The sequence below is a fragment of the Carica papaya genome, chromosome 6 (assembly GCF_054855325.1).
Source record: "Carica papaya isolate Zhongbai chromosome 6, ASM5485532v1, whole genome shotgun sequence".
NCBI classification, from domain to species: domain Eukaryota; kingdom Viridiplantae; phylum Streptophyta; class Magnoliopsida; order Brassicales; family Caricaceae; genus Carica; species Carica papaya.
The window spans coordinates 17,764,644-17,780,842 of NC_142314.1; the positions used below are offsets into that span (position 1 = coordinate 17,764,644).

At 33.9% G+C, this 16,199-nt stretch overlaps 1 protein-coding gene across 6 annotated transcripts in view; it reads right to left on the reverse strand.

The window, feature by feature from the left end:
* ARC5 (P-loop containing nucleoside triphosphate hydrolases superfamily protein) overlaps positions 1 to 12,578 on the reverse strand; it is a 66,848-nt gene extending 54,270 nt beyond the window's left edge. For 4 of the 6 annotated variants that reach the window (XR_015821674.1, XM_088222970.1, XM_088222972.1 and 1 more), the window contains exons 1-6: positions 11,966 to 12,573; positions 11,615 to 11,779; positions 11,339 to 11,461; positions 10,762 to 10,983; positions 3,577 to 3,710; positions 3,383 to 3,475 (exon numbers count right to left, since the gene is read on the reverse strand). Coding sequence is in view for 5 of the 6 variants with exons in the window: in XM_088222970.1 (XP_088079096.1) it covers positions 3,383 to 3,475; positions 3,577 to 3,710; positions 10,762 to 10,983; positions 11,339 to 11,461; positions 11,615 to 11,779; positions 11,966 to 12,331 (1,103 nt within the window). In the remaining variant the exon portion in view is untranslated. Of the gene's footprint in view, positions 1 to 3,382; positions 3,476 to 3,576; positions 3,711 to 10,761; positions 10,984 to 11,338; positions 11,462 to 11,614; positions 11,780 to 11,965 lie in introns of all 6 variants that reach the window. The other 2 variants (XM_022040852.2, XM_088222969.1) reach the window with 2 other exon arrangements.
* Positions 12,579 to 16,199: the final 3,621 nt, after the last annotated feature.

The window sequence follows — 16,199 nt, forward strand, 5'->3', positions numbered from 1 at the left end:
TGAAGTTTCGCAAAGTCTTTAATCTTGAATCGGATTTCAGCAACCTCTTGAGATTTGTTATCTCTTTAATGTCATCACCTATGATCACCATATCATCAACATAGACAATCAAGATTGACTTCTTCCCATCATTAGGCTGCTTAACAAATAGAGTATAGTCCCCCTGGCCTTGTTCATATCCAAATTGCTTCACAATAGTACTTGAACCTGGTAAACCAGGCTCTAGGAAACTGTTTTAACCTGTAGAGTGTCTTTTTTAGCTTATACATATAATTAAATTTTTCTATATCCTTATATGCAGGCGGTAATTTCATACATACTTCTTCTTCGAAGGTTCTATTCAAGAAGGCATTTGATTTATCCATTTGGTGAAGTTCCCAATGTAAATTAGTTGTTATAAATAAGAGAACTCTAATTAATTCAGCTTTGCATCAAGTGTAAATGTTCTTTATAGTCTAGATCGTAGGTTTGGCCATGCCCTTGAGCAACCAAGGGAATCTTGGTACCTTGAGATGGATCAAGTTTCGCTTGACAATTGGCACATCCAAATCATCCATGGTACCTTGAGATGCTTCTTGTCAATTTGATCAGCTCCTAGCTTGGATGCTTGGTTTTGCTAGGTAGCTTGGGGTTTTCTTGAGTAAACAAATAGTTCACCCTGTTTCTAAGGTTGTTGTCCCTGTGACTTAAGTCACCCGTAAAAATGTGTTGTAGAGATAATGAGGGAGATAACGATAATGAAATAAACAATGAGACTGGACAAAATATAGAAAGATCTCAATGATTTTCCTCCCTTAGCTCCTTCCCCTGAAGAGAAACATGGGAGTAAGAAGGTTAATCTTCTAGGAAAATGATATTATAGGACATATAGAATTACTTTAAGTGTGGGTTATGACATTTAAAATCTTTCTGAGTAGGAGAGGATCATACGAAAATACATTTATTGGCTTTTGAGTCAAGTATCCTCCTATAGGATTGATATTATGCAAAAATGCAAAACAACCAAGACTTTTGGAGTGAGTGAACTGAATAATCTCACATGAGGAAAAACTTTCTGGAGACAACTAATGGCAGTTAGAAAATTGGGTGTTTTGATGGAAGTCTATTAATGAGGTAAGAGACAGTCACACTGCCTCACCCAATATTGGAGAGGCACAAAGTTTTCAAACAGAAGTGAATTGCAACTTCCAATAGATGACTATTTTTTCTCTCTGCTACCCAATTTTGTTGAGGGGTATAAAAACACAAACTTTGACAGAAAATTCCATTACCAATGAGAAAATTGTCCAGAATGTGTAAAGTATTCCCTTAAAACAAAATTTTTACCATCTTAAGGAATTGTTGAAATACAAACCCGGCATCAGAATTTTCTTTTAAGAGGTAAACCCAGCAAGCTCAAATGTGGTCATCTATGAAGGTGGTAAACAACTTTTTCAGGCCCTGCGTACAAGGTTGCATTGAAGATTGCTTTCTTCCTTCTTTCTTCCCGTCTGACTTCTGAGAAGGCTTCTTGAAGTATCACAAGGGTTCCAATTTACTTCATTCACCTTGTAAACCTTGAAGGAAGCCAAAGACTTGGTCTTTCTCAGGTACCTAGTTGTATAGAATTCCATCATCAGTACACTTCCATTGAATTGTATAAAACAAATCCCTCTCTTTCCAATGCTAAGAAACTTGTTTCAGTACTCTGTTATTGATTTCGTTCTCTGCTTGGTATTCCGGAGGAATGATTGAATTTCAAAGCCTTAAGAAGAGTTTTCTTCTGAGTTGCTTTCTGGATTTCATGTGTTGTATTGTAGAACAGGTAAGTGTGCCTAATGTGCAGTTCCATGGAGTTGATCAGCCAGGCCATAACAATGGATTTCATCTTCCCATGACCTGTCGTTAGCTTTGGTTTTGGCTGGAGAAAGGATTTCGCTGGTGAGATAACCCTCTTTCCCTTTTCCTTGGATGACTAATTCCATAATACCTATTCAATCTGTTGTGGGCATTTTGCAGTGAGTCATTCGCATCTGTCGAAGAAAACGATATTATACTACTGGGATTCCTTGGAAAAACAATGGATGATTCTTCCGAGGATGATGGCTGACTTGCACTAGACAAGATTGTGGTGGAGAAGAAGAAAAAAGGTTACAATTTAGGTTTACTTGAGCTACTAAGAACCAGACTCTGATACCAAGAAATTAGAGTGATTGAATAAAATTTTTCTAACCTGTGTTTTTAAGTTAGTTTGTGTAGTATTTTTATTTACAGAGGAGAAAATCTAGGAGATATTCTAGGAAAAATCTAATCAGATTAGCCTATATCAGCCCAAAATCAAGGATCCTGATCGGAAAAGAAATCATGCTAGAATCAGGAAATTTTGACCAGGATTCCCTTAAATCTGGAATCCTTCACTTTTCCAACAATATTTTATAAGTTAAGAATTTGAACATCAATTCTGAAATAGAAATTCCAGACTTTCTTTTCCCACTTTTCATCTCTGGAATTTCAAGCATGAACCACCTCTCCAGTTTCTCATTTGTAATAGTGCTAGGAACTAAGATTGGCATGTGTGTTACTTCTGTCACCTTAGTGTCCTGTTGGTAAACATGTTCCGCATTATATGAAGGGTTCAGTAAATTGCCCGAGAGTGACCTTGCATGCACATTGCGTTTTCATAATCTGAACTTCTACATTTTAAAGTCTTTCAGTTTCATAACATGCTTTTACGTTCCAGAGCTTGAATATGCCTTTGATGTTTCCATCTGCTCTGAGAAATAATTATTCTGCTGCTTATTCCGTTGTATTGGTATCTATGTAACATATTCTGTTTTTCAGTTAAATGCTCATTGATCAACCAAATTGGTACTAAGCCATTACTTATAATATCTCTATTTTAAGTCTAAACCGTACTGTGAGAAGCAACTATTTTCTGCCACTTAATTCCGTTCTATTGGTAACTATGTGACATTCTGTTCCTCAGCTAAATGCCCATCAACCAACCTAAAGGTAGTTCCCCATCACTTACAACTTCTCTATTTTAAGTCTATACCAGAGATGATCCAGTGATTTGTGCTCTTTTCCACTGATTCCCATTTTCAGCCAGTTCCCTTCAGATTCCAGAATTGGATGTGTTCAAAATAACTATGGAGATGTTGAATGGTGATTGGGGGGAGAGAGGAAGATTGAGGTGTATTTATTAATCTAAAAGTTAGCACCATTCCTGTGGTTGTCAAGTTCCAAAATGCAACCAAATTTTTATGGATTAACATAAACTTCAGACACATTTTGGTAATTAGCCTTATTCAAATCAAACCCTTATTTCAAAAAAAAAAATTAAAAAGGAATAAACTCCAATATCACAAAAGTCCAAGATGTTTCATAAATTTGAATTAGGTACCTGAGCTCCTTGTTTATATCATGTAGCTTTCTTGTTGTACATCGATACTCTTTTTCAAGAAGTGGAATGACCAAAGGAACACTATCCATATACCTAATAAGAATATACTCCAGAAATTCTTAGTTCTTCAATATTCTAGATCACGGACATATAAAGTGTTGTGTTATTGAAAAGGAAAGAAGAAGAGAGCATACCTTTTTAGTAGTAATTCTTCCAAAAATAACCTAAGTCTGCTCACACCTATTCTACTTCTTTCTTTCTTTGATAATGGCCGCCCTAGCTTATCTTCCAAAGATACAGTATCTTCCATCTCTCGCAGAGATATAGCCTGCATTTAAAATATTTAAGAAACCTTGAACTTCTGGAATAGTTTTAAGATAACTCTAGGGAAAATTTTTGCCTGCTTTGATGTCAAAGAAGCCAATAAATTATTGCATATCAAAAATCAGTAGCCCGTGATAAGCATCTCTGAAATTGTTTTACTGTCTATTGCACGCCATATAAATTTCAATTGTGGTAGAGTAGCCAGAAGTAAAGAAACAAATTAATCAGAACTGCAGTTACTTTTTTCTTTTGAGAGGAAAAGGTAAAGAAATATATTAAACAAGCATCAACAGGATGCCATCATATCAGAAGATAGATGAAAGTCAATCAAAACATCATAAGGTTTGCATTTTATATTCTGAGTATCCTATGTGTCATCTAGAAAATCCTAAATGTGACATTTGCCTAATTATCCAAATGCTTATGTTCGACATTTTCTATTCATGTTTTTTCTTTTTTTTGGTTTCACTTGGTTAAGATGGGAGAAACTTGAAGATTATTATATTAAAATAAAAACTTTTCATTATTACTAGCAGACCTCGAGGCTGTTCATTTATGATCTTGAAGTCTAAGTAAGTGTTATCTTAGAACTTCTTGCCTCCAGAATGATTCACCAACATAAACAGCTTTCTAGCAAGTCCTAAAAACTGTTGACGTGCTTAGTTTTCTAATCATAGAGAGTTAGTTACAGATTCAAGAACGTTGTGACAATAAAGATAAATTTTCAACACTCCTTATATGTACTGCAATAGCACAATAAGTTTTTGCTATAGTTGCACCAAGAGCTGTGGAAATTCTTCGGCAAGGATCAATTAGAACATAGAATAGCTTCAGCTGCTTCGAAAGAGATTCCATCTTTTGTTCCTAGCAAGCAAAAGGTTAACCATCAAAGTGAACAAATTCCAAAGTCAAGAAACTAAGAGTAGCAAGAGGAATTTTAGGAATAGAGGTTTCATCAAATTGTTAAAAAACTATGATGAAAACTATATCAAAACTGGCTAAGATGTGCTATAATGCTTATCGAAGATAGTTGGAGCGTCAAATAATGTAAGGGATTTTGAAACTCCATCTCTAGGATCAACTTAACTTAGTTTGATCTCATTCCTATATGGATTTACATAACCAATGATAACTAAGTACTTCTCAATGCTTTTCTATAGAAGAAATTTATCAGGACTAAGACGAAAGAAATCGTAGGAAAGGAGAATAAGATACCCTCAAGGAATCTTCACACAAGAGAACTCAAGGAAAACAAGTTACAATTTATGTGGCAAACTGACCCTGTAGATCAAACTATTATTGCCTCCCAATTCTTACGAAGAGATATCTGGGAACTTCCTAGGAGCCTTCGCCCATAAAGTAGCCAAACAGGTCATTTTCTCCCGCAACAATTGGATCGAATGCACACCGTTCAAAAACCCTCTCATTCCGATCAAGTCATATCGTCCACAGACCTGCAAACAAAGCCCCCTGCCAAAGAGGCTTAGCTACTTTTCTTATGCCCTCTCAATCAATGTGGGACTGCATGAAACATTCCAATGTGGGAGGTGTAAACCAAGTCAAACCAAACATACTAAAAGCTTGTTCATAAGTTTCAAGCCATATCACACCAAACAATAAATGGTTATGTGCCTCTGCATTTGTAGGGAGACATATGACATATCTGAAGGAAGAGCTCGATTCTGCCTATGAATCTGTAGGAAGTCATTAGTCTAATCCTGTTTAGAATTGTGATTTATGCAAACACCTTCATTTTTTAAAGAACTTGAGTTTCGAAAAAAATCTTGGTAAAATGACTTTAATGAGGTTGGAATGGAGGCTAGCATGATCAAACAAAAATATAAATGTGTGAACTTTGGACGAGTCAAAGTTCACACCCTACAGTTGAGCTACTAGGAGGAATGAAAAGATTCTAGTAAACAAGGAAATCAGCTCATTCGCCTCCTGGTCATTCAAGTTTCAAAAGAAGTGGTCCATTTTGACGTGATGATATATTGTATAGAGAGAGAAACTGATGGGCTACTGAGTTGTCACCCATCCAAGATCGCCAAAAAAGAAGTCTAGAGCAATCTCCCACTTGAAATCGGGTGAAGGGGGTAAAAAGATTCAACAATGTAGAGATGGTCTTCCATGGACTTTATATGTTATGGGACTACTAGCAACAGCAATTCATCCATTTTGTCAATGCTATAATAAATTGGGTTCCAACAGAAAGCCCTTAGCCTTTTGACCAATAAGGACATTTTTTCATAACAGGTTACGATGCCGAAATTCCCAAAAATTTAGACCTAAAAGCACATCCTATTGACCAAGTGATCCATGTGATCTGCTCCAACCCTGACCACAAAAACTTCATCATAACTCCTTTGACTCCCTCCACTACCCGACCAGTTTTCTAAACAACAAAAGGTAATTGATGTGAACACGGCTACACCAAAAGCAGCCCCAAAAGTCCAAACAGAATCCCAAGAGAAGATCTCAGTGTGCACGAGGACAGCATAGACAGGTGCCTGCGCGTGCAAGAAGACAGCACGGGCGTGCACGGAGACAGCGCAGGCATGCACAGAGACAGCGCACACACGCCTAGCATATGCACGCATGAAGAGAGCATGGAAGGGCATTCTCGCATCCGCGAGAAGTCCCAATCTCACGAGAATAAGATTCCTTTTCCCGCAATGATTCACACAAATCCAACTTCAACAAGGACTGGAATTTCAACCCAAAACCCATTCCTCCTCCGGTCCAACACTACTATAAGGATTCAAGATTCAAGATTCAAGATTTAAGATTTAAGATTCAAGATTCAAGAATTAAAGAAGAAAAAGGAAACATCAAGGGAGAAAGATTTCTTCTCCTATCTGAAATCCTCATTGGAATTCTACTTAAAGAAAGAATTTAATTTCTACTGAAAGAAGGACTTTGATTTCCACAGGAATTTGATTTCTACTTTAGGAAGGAGGATTCTTTGAACATCTTCAACACCAAATCTTACAACAAATACATTAAATATTCAAGAGTCCAATCCAACTGCAACAAAGAGAAATAATTCTGCCACGACACTATTTCTTCCTCAAAAGAGAAGAATTTTTGTTTTAATTATATTTTAGTCTTTTAATTAATATTTTAATGTTTCCTAGATAAGGTGGAATTGAGAATTTGATTAGCATTTTCATTTCCATTTTCTAGTAGAATAAGTATGGTGAAAGTCCATATAAAAGTCACACCTTAAGTTGTATCCATTCAATTCAGTTCAACTTAATAAAATTCAAGTTGGTTTTAGTCTTGGTTATTGTGAATGCTCTGAGAGGTTGTCTTCAACCATCTATTGAGTGAAGGATTGATTCTACTCTCAAGGTAATCCTTTGGGGTATTTTATCAATATATTTCTGAATTGATTCTAACTCATCAAGCTAATATTTGTGATGTTAATCAATTTCAATTATACCAGTTACCTTAGTTTGCATTCACAGGTTGAATGTGGGTTAAATAGGAATGGTTTGTTGAGGAGCTAAGTCTTCTGCATACTAATATTATATTTGAAGTTTTTTATCACAATGGTTGATTCTGAATTCCGCATCATTTGGTATCAAAGCTTACATTCAAAATAAATCTAGCTATCTTGCATTACATAGTTATCCCCTGCATATTTTCTGCATGCACCCATACCCATCCTACAAACTAGGAAAAAAAATAACTATCATATTCATAGTACCTATCCTACACCATCCCCATCCATATATTTGCATTGCATCTAGTATTGTGCTACAATCTACTTTCCCTAGGATTCTTTGACGTTTCCTAAATCAAGCTTGAGTCCTTTGATTTAAGATGAGTCAATCCTGATGCTCAATTTGAGGGAAGAAAATTGGGAGGCACCTAAAACACGAGTGACTGCGAGAGAATGTTATTTTCCACTAACCTTTCTTTTAGGTTTTTGACAATGAATTTTCGTTAATATTTAACGGAATACGGGACTCTATACAAAAATTCCAATATCTACTTAACAAGTGTAGGGAATTAATGTGAGAGGTATTAAGGGAAGAGGCGGGCCCCCGGTCACGTAATGATGTGATGGAGAGGCTTCCTAATCAAGAAGAGATTCAAGCTCCTGCAAAAGTCGAGCACTCTATCATGGAATATACAAAAGAAAGAGAGGAAACAAGCAACCAAGATAAGCTATGTTTATTTACTAATTCTTTTGTTTCCAATGATGATAACTTATAGGACTTCGGAGATTACTCACAAGAACAACCCCGACCTAAAGATAACAAGATTCAAGAACGAATCTTTTTAAAAAAAGAGGTGTGATGTGATCTTGACTAGGCCAAAAACACGCTCCAAAGTCCAACCAGAATCCTGAGAAGTAATGCTCACATGCGAGAAGAAGAAAGCCCACAAGTTGGAAGAAACCACGAGTCTCAAGGAACCCACAAGCTTCAAGAATCTCATGGGATTGACACCCGCGCCCGCGGGATGAAAGATTCTGATCCCCTCAAGGACTCCCGTGACCTTGAGTGGAAAAGAGCCAAGTAATACAGCCAAAATTCAAGTTTGCTTTAGCTTTGGCTATTGTGAGTATTCTTTAAGAGGTTGTCTTCAACTATCTTGTTGAGTGAAAGATTAGTTCTATTTATCAAGATAATCTCTTGTGGTGTTTTATCAAAATATATTTTTGAGTTGATTCTAACTTATCAAATTAATTCTTGTTGCGTCTTAATCAATTCAATTCATCCCGATTACCTTAGTTTGCATTCATAGGTTGAATATGGGTTAAATAAGGAGAGTTTGTTAAGAGTGTAAGTTTTTTGCATACTAAAATCACATGTGGGATTTTTTATCACATGTGTTGATCTTGAGTTGCGCATCATTTGGAATCAAAATTTATATTCGAAATAACTCTTACTATCCTACATTGTATTTTTTTTTATACCATCACTTATCTCCTGCATATCCATTCATACTCTTCATACAAACAAAACCAAAAACAAAAAAATATCTCTATCATATTCATAGTACCTATCCTACACCATCTTCATATGTGTGTTTGCATTCTATTGTATCTAGCATTATTCTACAATCTCCTAAGATTATTTGACATGTCTTAAATCAAAATTGAGTACCTCGATTCAAGATGAGTCAATTCCGACGCTCAGTTTGAAGATTGGAAAGTACATAAAACACGAGTGACTGCAAGAGAGTGTTATTTTCTACTAATCTTTTCTTCAGGATTCTCACCATGCCTCATTATGTAGAACTTTACAAAATAAAGTTCTATATGCATGAGCTCCAATGTATACTTGATGAATGGAAGGAAGCAAGAGGAAAATCTCGTACTTCGTCAAAAGGGGAAGTCCAACCATGCAATAACATGGAGGAGAGCCTACCCAATCAATAAGAAATCCATGCTCCCATTAAGGATTTCGGAGATTACTCACAAGAGCATACCCGGGCTAAGGATAGACAAACTTCAAGGACAAATCTTTTCGAATAATGAGGGTATGGTGTGAGCACGATAAGCCAAAAGCAATCCTGAAAGTCCAAACAGAATCCCAAGAGAAGATGTCCACGCACACAAGGACAACACGGACGGGCGCCAACGCGTGCACGAAGACAGCACGCGCCCGCCTAGTGTGCACGCATGAAGAGGTAGGGCGTTCTCGTGCCTACAAGAAATCCCAATCGCATTAGAATAAATATTTCTTTTCCCGCATAAATTCCTACAAATGCAACTTCAACAAGTACTAGAATTTTAGCCCAAGACCCATTCCTCCACCGACCCAACACCAAAATCAAGATTTAAGATTCAAAAATCAATATTGAAGAATTAAAGAAGAAAAAGGAAATATCAAGGGAGAAGGATTTCTTTTCCTATCTGAAGTCTTTATTAGAATTCTACTAAAATAATGAATTTGATTTCTACTTAGAGGACTTTGATTTCTATTTAAAGAAAGAATTTGATTTCTATTTAAAGAATGAGGATTCTTTGAACATCTTCAACACCAACTCTTACAACAAATTAATCAAATATTCGAGAGTCCAATCCAACTGCAACAAAGAGGGATAATTCGGTCACAACACTACTTCCTCGAGAGAGAAGAATTTATATTTTAATTAAATTCTAGTCTTTTAATTAATATTTGAATGCTAATCTAGATAAGGTAGAATTAAGAATTTGATTTGGATTTTTAATTTCGTTTTCAAGTTTGCTTTAGCATTGGCTATCGTGAGTGCTCTTTGAGAGGTTATTTTCAACCATTTTGTTAAGTAAATGATTGATTCTACTTAATAAGGTAATCTCCTGTAGTATTTTATCAATCTATTTTTGAATTGATTCTAACTTATCAAGCTAATATTTGTCGCGTTTTAATCAAATTACAATTATCCCAATTACCTTAGATTGTATTCACAGGTTGCAGCATCAGCAATAGAGTCCAATACTAGCTAAACATGTTTAAATTAATACATAACCTTCTAGACACTTTATCAATTATCTTGTTTCAAAAAGGTAAGTACTTCTCAATTTTACGACTAGATGTTCAAATCTTACAACGCCCAAATTTAGGAAGTAGTAAGATTCCTCAAGTTACAATTATTTTTTCGATGTTAACAACCTTATATGGGGGCTAGGTTATTAACCAAATACTTAAACAGAGCATGCAAACTAATGATAAATCTACATGACCTTTGATGATACAGCCACCTAGATACTACCAATATGAAAAAGATATGCATGCATGCACCTATATGCTAATCCTTGAAGACTGATGCATCTAGAAAATATATACTCATGATGCATTAGTACTTTCAAACTAAATTATTTTCCGACTATATATATATATATATATATATTTACATAGATGAGATATCCTACCCTGGCCATGAAAAGATATTGCCACCGATAAGACATGGTCAAGTTAAACAATAAAGGCAAAGGGATGTTGATTGCATAACTTATTTCACCAATGACGTGAAAAAGTAAAACTTCATCACTATTAACCAGATTATCTTCAACTATGTAGAAGACAAGATTAACACGCATAATCTTAGAAGTAAACCTGTTTGAACTCATCATTTGATTCATACACTGAATTGTGTCCGCTCCCAACTCGTCCTGATGGCACAGACGTGAAAAAAGGAGCGTCACCCAATATGAAGCCATCAAGTGTACATTCAGGTGGAGAAAGGAAAACCTCCACATCAGACGACCGTGCAAACTGGGGAATTTTTGTATCCAATTTGGTTGAAACAATAACTGTTCTTGAAAGCTCAGGATCAACCTATAAGTGGAAACATCAAGCTTTTAGGCATCCATATCAAAGATTACAAGCAACCTTACATTGGCCGGATTGGAAGGCAGGGTGTTAAATGTCGTAAATCTTATATGAATTTGTTTCACAAGAAAAACTTTCTTAGCATAATAGTTGTAATAATACATATATTCCATTTGCCACAGGTTTAGGATTCCCATGTTGATTGTACTATTGCAAGAAACAGCATGCTAGTAACATCAATTTCTTTGATGATGAGAGTGGGATGCAAAAACGAACATCCCTTCCCTTTTGACAATAGTCTACATGGTGAAAAATCAGGAAATAAATAAATAACATGCTTAGGAATGCTTAGGAAACATACTTGCATTACCACTCTTCGAGTGGTTGCATTACTCCAGTCACTGCAATCTTCAAGACATAATATAATGAATTCTTTATGCTGCATTTTTGCTCGAACAAGGGACTCCAATGCTCGAGCTTGGCCCTACAAGTAGGCAATAACAACTTTCCAGTGTTTACAAGACACTTTCAGTACATCTAACAATAAAAAATGACATGAAAAATAAGGAAAACCAAGTTGAAGGTTCACTATCCTCGAAAAGGAGGAGTTCAAGAGTTCATTGGAAAGCCAAAGGACCTGTAATGCTCGATTCTTTTGGCCTGGAGCAGGAGCAATGAGACCTGGAGTGTCAATGATAGTAAGATTTGGACAATACTTATACTCCACTTTGATAACTATTTCCTTGGCTGAGAAATTACACGTTTCTCGCTCAAGCCTCATGTTTTCAGCTTCAATATACGCCTAGAGAAAACACTTATTCAATTAATTACAATGAGTATATATTTTTCAGCAACGCCATAAATCATATATAACTGGAATTCAAACCTCACTGCAGCTAGAACCGTACATTAACGACTTAAAAAGACATGGTACAGAAATTCCTAACACTGGTACAAATAAGCAAACAAGCATAGAGAAAAAGCATGCCTGAATTTCGGCAAGGGTTTTGTGGTGAGCAATTGTGGGATCATCATCAGAGACAAGGTGACAAACAGGAAGGTGGCAGTCAGGATCGTACTTCATATGGAGGGTAATAGGGCGGCGAGTCTTGGTACCGCCACCGACGTGGTTGAATTGGAAGCCCATAAGGGCTTCGACCAGAGCGCTCTTGCCGTCCGTTTGATGTCCGACGACCAGCACCGCCGGCGCCTGGAATGGCGTCCCCAACTCCTGTGCTAGCCCGTGAAGCTCACTGTACGCTTCGTAAAGGCTTGACTGTGCCTGCATTTGCGCTTCCTTATCCTTGTTAACGCTCAGCGTCTTAGCTATGGCAGCTTCGTCTTCCCCCTCCATGTCTCTTTACTTTTCTGATAACAATCACCAGGCACAAATGAGGTTGTCGTTTGCGAGTGAGAGTGAAGTGATTTACTCCTGTGACCTCGTCGTCGTCGTCTGTAAATTTTCAAGGTAAAATTGACGCCTTCAATTTCGTCCACTCCCAACTACTAACGTTCCATTTTTATCCGCAGACAACAGTACGTATACTTAAAATTTTGAAGCGAAGCCGTTTTATTTGAAATTTTTTAGAAAATTGAATAACGAATGAATTATGTGACCAAATTGATTGACCCACACAAATGTATATGCTGAACGAAAAATTGAACTAACCAAATTGGTTCTATCAGTTCAATTTTTAGTCCAAAAAATTCTTATACACATATGTACTTGGATATGTTTATAAAAAATTAATATATTATATATTGTATAATAATATTAAAATATCAATTAATATAAATATAATATTTATATTCATAATATATTAAATAATAAAAAATTGCAAATCTTCAATTTTTCAATCAATTTTGTTCTAAAAATTTAAATATGAAAATTAACTAAAAACCATATTATAATAACCCTTCTAACTAAAACAAAAAGTTCCAATTGATTAATAAAAATAATTTAAAAAATCAGTTTGATTAAACACACCTATGTCCCTATAGTCAAGGTAGTTTCACAGAATTCATATTGTAAAATTTAAACTTTTATCAAACTCAGGATAGGGTTTATTTGCTCCAATAAATTCGAATATATAAAGTATTTTGAAAGACTTGAACCAACAAAATTGTTAAGCAGGTAATATTATCAAACTAAACTCATCTCAAACTGAGCAATTCATTACCCTACATGAACTAACTCTTATACGACGCATTTACAAGAATCATATTCCACCTAAAATTTTGATTAATTCATTTATATTAATATTAAATTCAAATTCTACATGTAACCTCTCATAATTCAGAATTTACATAAAAACTAAATTTCTATTTAAAATTATGGCATCCACATCAAGAGTACACACTACATAATCCACATATAAATCGCGATATTATAAATAACTCCAAAAACGTAATTTAATTTTATAATTCAAACTGCACAAATATAATTGAAACACCAAATTATCATTTTCTTAATCAAAAATTGCACATCAAGTTAAAATTCCATATAAAGTTAGACAAGATAAACTTCAAATTTTCATACTTCAAAATTTTAAATTTATATCCATGGTCTACCTTCACTTATACTACAAGAAGAGATAATAATAACGTATAAACCAACAGACTAATAAAAAATAGAAAATATAATAGAATTTGATATAAAAATAAAATTGTTATTAAAAACTTGCTTCTTTAGCCTCTTCATCTTGATCATAAAAAATAATTGAAAATAAATTTTATTTCCATTTGAACATGACCAAAAAATAAATATAATAACTAATTAAATAAAATAAAAAATTAAATATATATAATATAATATTTTTAATACCTTCACTTTTTAATCTCAATCTATAATTAATTTAGACATGTTACATTGACTATAGTAATATGAAAAAATCTACTCAACCGAGTTCCCCGTCTCTCCACTCACGCGAAAGCTAAGCTCTAAAATAATTTATATAAACAAGAATTATCAAGATTTTTTTTAGTAATAACTTTTAAATTAGATCTTAAACTTACTTATTTTTAAGAGTACATGATCGTCATCTAAATAAATATAATGTTGGACTAAACATATCTTCTTTCATTGGATAAGTATGTTTTCAATTACGAATTAACAATACTATTATTACCACTATTGAAGTCACTAGGAGAAGAAAAATAAGTTTTTTTGTGGGATGTTTTTGCAATACATAACAACTAACTATCTAGAAGTCGTAATAATTTTTTTGATCTTCTTGTTCGACTTAATAGTGTCGTATCCACATAAATTGTCATAAACAAACTCAATTATATATATCTTGTACTTAGAATACAAAAAAAGTTGCAACATCTATCATATCATGAATAACTTCTCAAACTTTTCTATCATTTTCCTCTTCATATCTGAAATGGCAGAGTTTGGAGATAAAACCAATCATTTTATGATTTTTTTAATTAAATAAATATTTAGAACACATAATCACTATCCATAATCAATTCAATGAAAACAAAAGAAAAAAAATTAGAGAAATCATACATTGATCCATTGTGAAATTGATTGTTCTTAATAGTTAGAATTTGATTCTTGTCATTTAAAACAATCTTGGAGTTCGTAAGTTCTTCTCTTGAAGGGAGAAAGAAAAATATTTTCTAACTTAAATTGAGGACCGCAACCCCTTAAAAAGATACATGAAAAGACACATGCTTTCATTATTTTTAATTTAGCCCATCATCAAATTACAAATAACAATTTAGTCTGTACACATTAAATTCATGACAATTTAATACCGTAAAGTTAATTATCAATTCTATTGTACCACCAATTAAATTAACTATATATTAAGATAACAATACACAGTAAATTATATATGTGTGTCCATATATTGGAATTTTTTCCATCAATCTCTCACTAAAGCCATAGATGTTGCCTTATAAATGTGTACAACCTTATGAGCTCAAAATTTTGCTATCATAACAGGTATTACGAACAATCTTGTCCATTGACCATACTGATATATGATTAAAGGAATTTTTATCACATTTAACAGAACTAAATTCATCAATAGTCACACATATCAACATAATAAAATGGCATAGATCAATCATAGAAGTGTAACATGGAAATTATATGTAACATGATCTAAGCATTCCTATTTCTAATTAATCCTATTTTAAACTTTATTGATATCAAACTTTAATATAATAAGATAGAGTGTGAATAAACTGAATACTTTATTTCTGAAGAAAATATTTGAATACATAAAATGTGTCTATAATATAAAATAGAGCAATAAAACACACATATAAACTCCCACTAAACTAAAATATCGTTAAATAATATAACACCTATATGAGTAGTGTACTCATGAAAGACTTTCAGTATTAATCTTTTATTAAGCGGATCTACAATTATGGAGTTTGTTTTAATATGTTCTATAGAAATATGTCCACTCTGTACCCTTTCTTTAACAATTAAAATTTTTATGTCAATATGTTTTCACCGAATCGAACTCCTATTGTCGCTGGATTAGTTGACTTATTATCACAATATAACTTTAGTATTTTTTTCAATATCACTTAAGAAGCACAAATTTGTGATAAAATTTTGTAGCCATAATCCATGGTTGGATGCCTCATAACTTGCTATAAATTCAGTTACCATGGTGAAAGAAACTATAAATATTTGTTTAACACTTTTATAGGAAACAGCTCATCCAACCAAAATATAAATGTAGCTTGAAGTGGATCTCTTACTACCTTGACATCTAACATAGTCATAATCTAAATACCTAATGATCTCTAAATGATCTGACCTTTTATATGTGAGCATATAACTTTTAATTCTCTGTAAGTATCTCATAATATTTTTGACTGTTTTTCAGTGACCCATCCTAGGGTTATTTAAAATCGACCTAGCATTCCAATAATGAATGTTATATCTCGATGTGTGCAAAACCGAATATACATTAGACTCCCAACTGTCAAACATAGGAAATCTTCTACATTTTTTTTTTAAATTTTAAGGTCATTGTTAGGGCACTGATTGAGACTGAATTAATTTCCCTAAGTGATAGGGATATTTCTTGATTTACAATCTTACATACCATATCTTTTAAGTATTTTGTTTCTATATAGCTCTTTTGAGATAATCCAAGAATACTTTGAGATTGATTTTGATATATCTGAATTCCTAAAACAAAAGAAGTCTCATCAAGATCTTTTATCTCAAAATTCTTTTGTAGAAA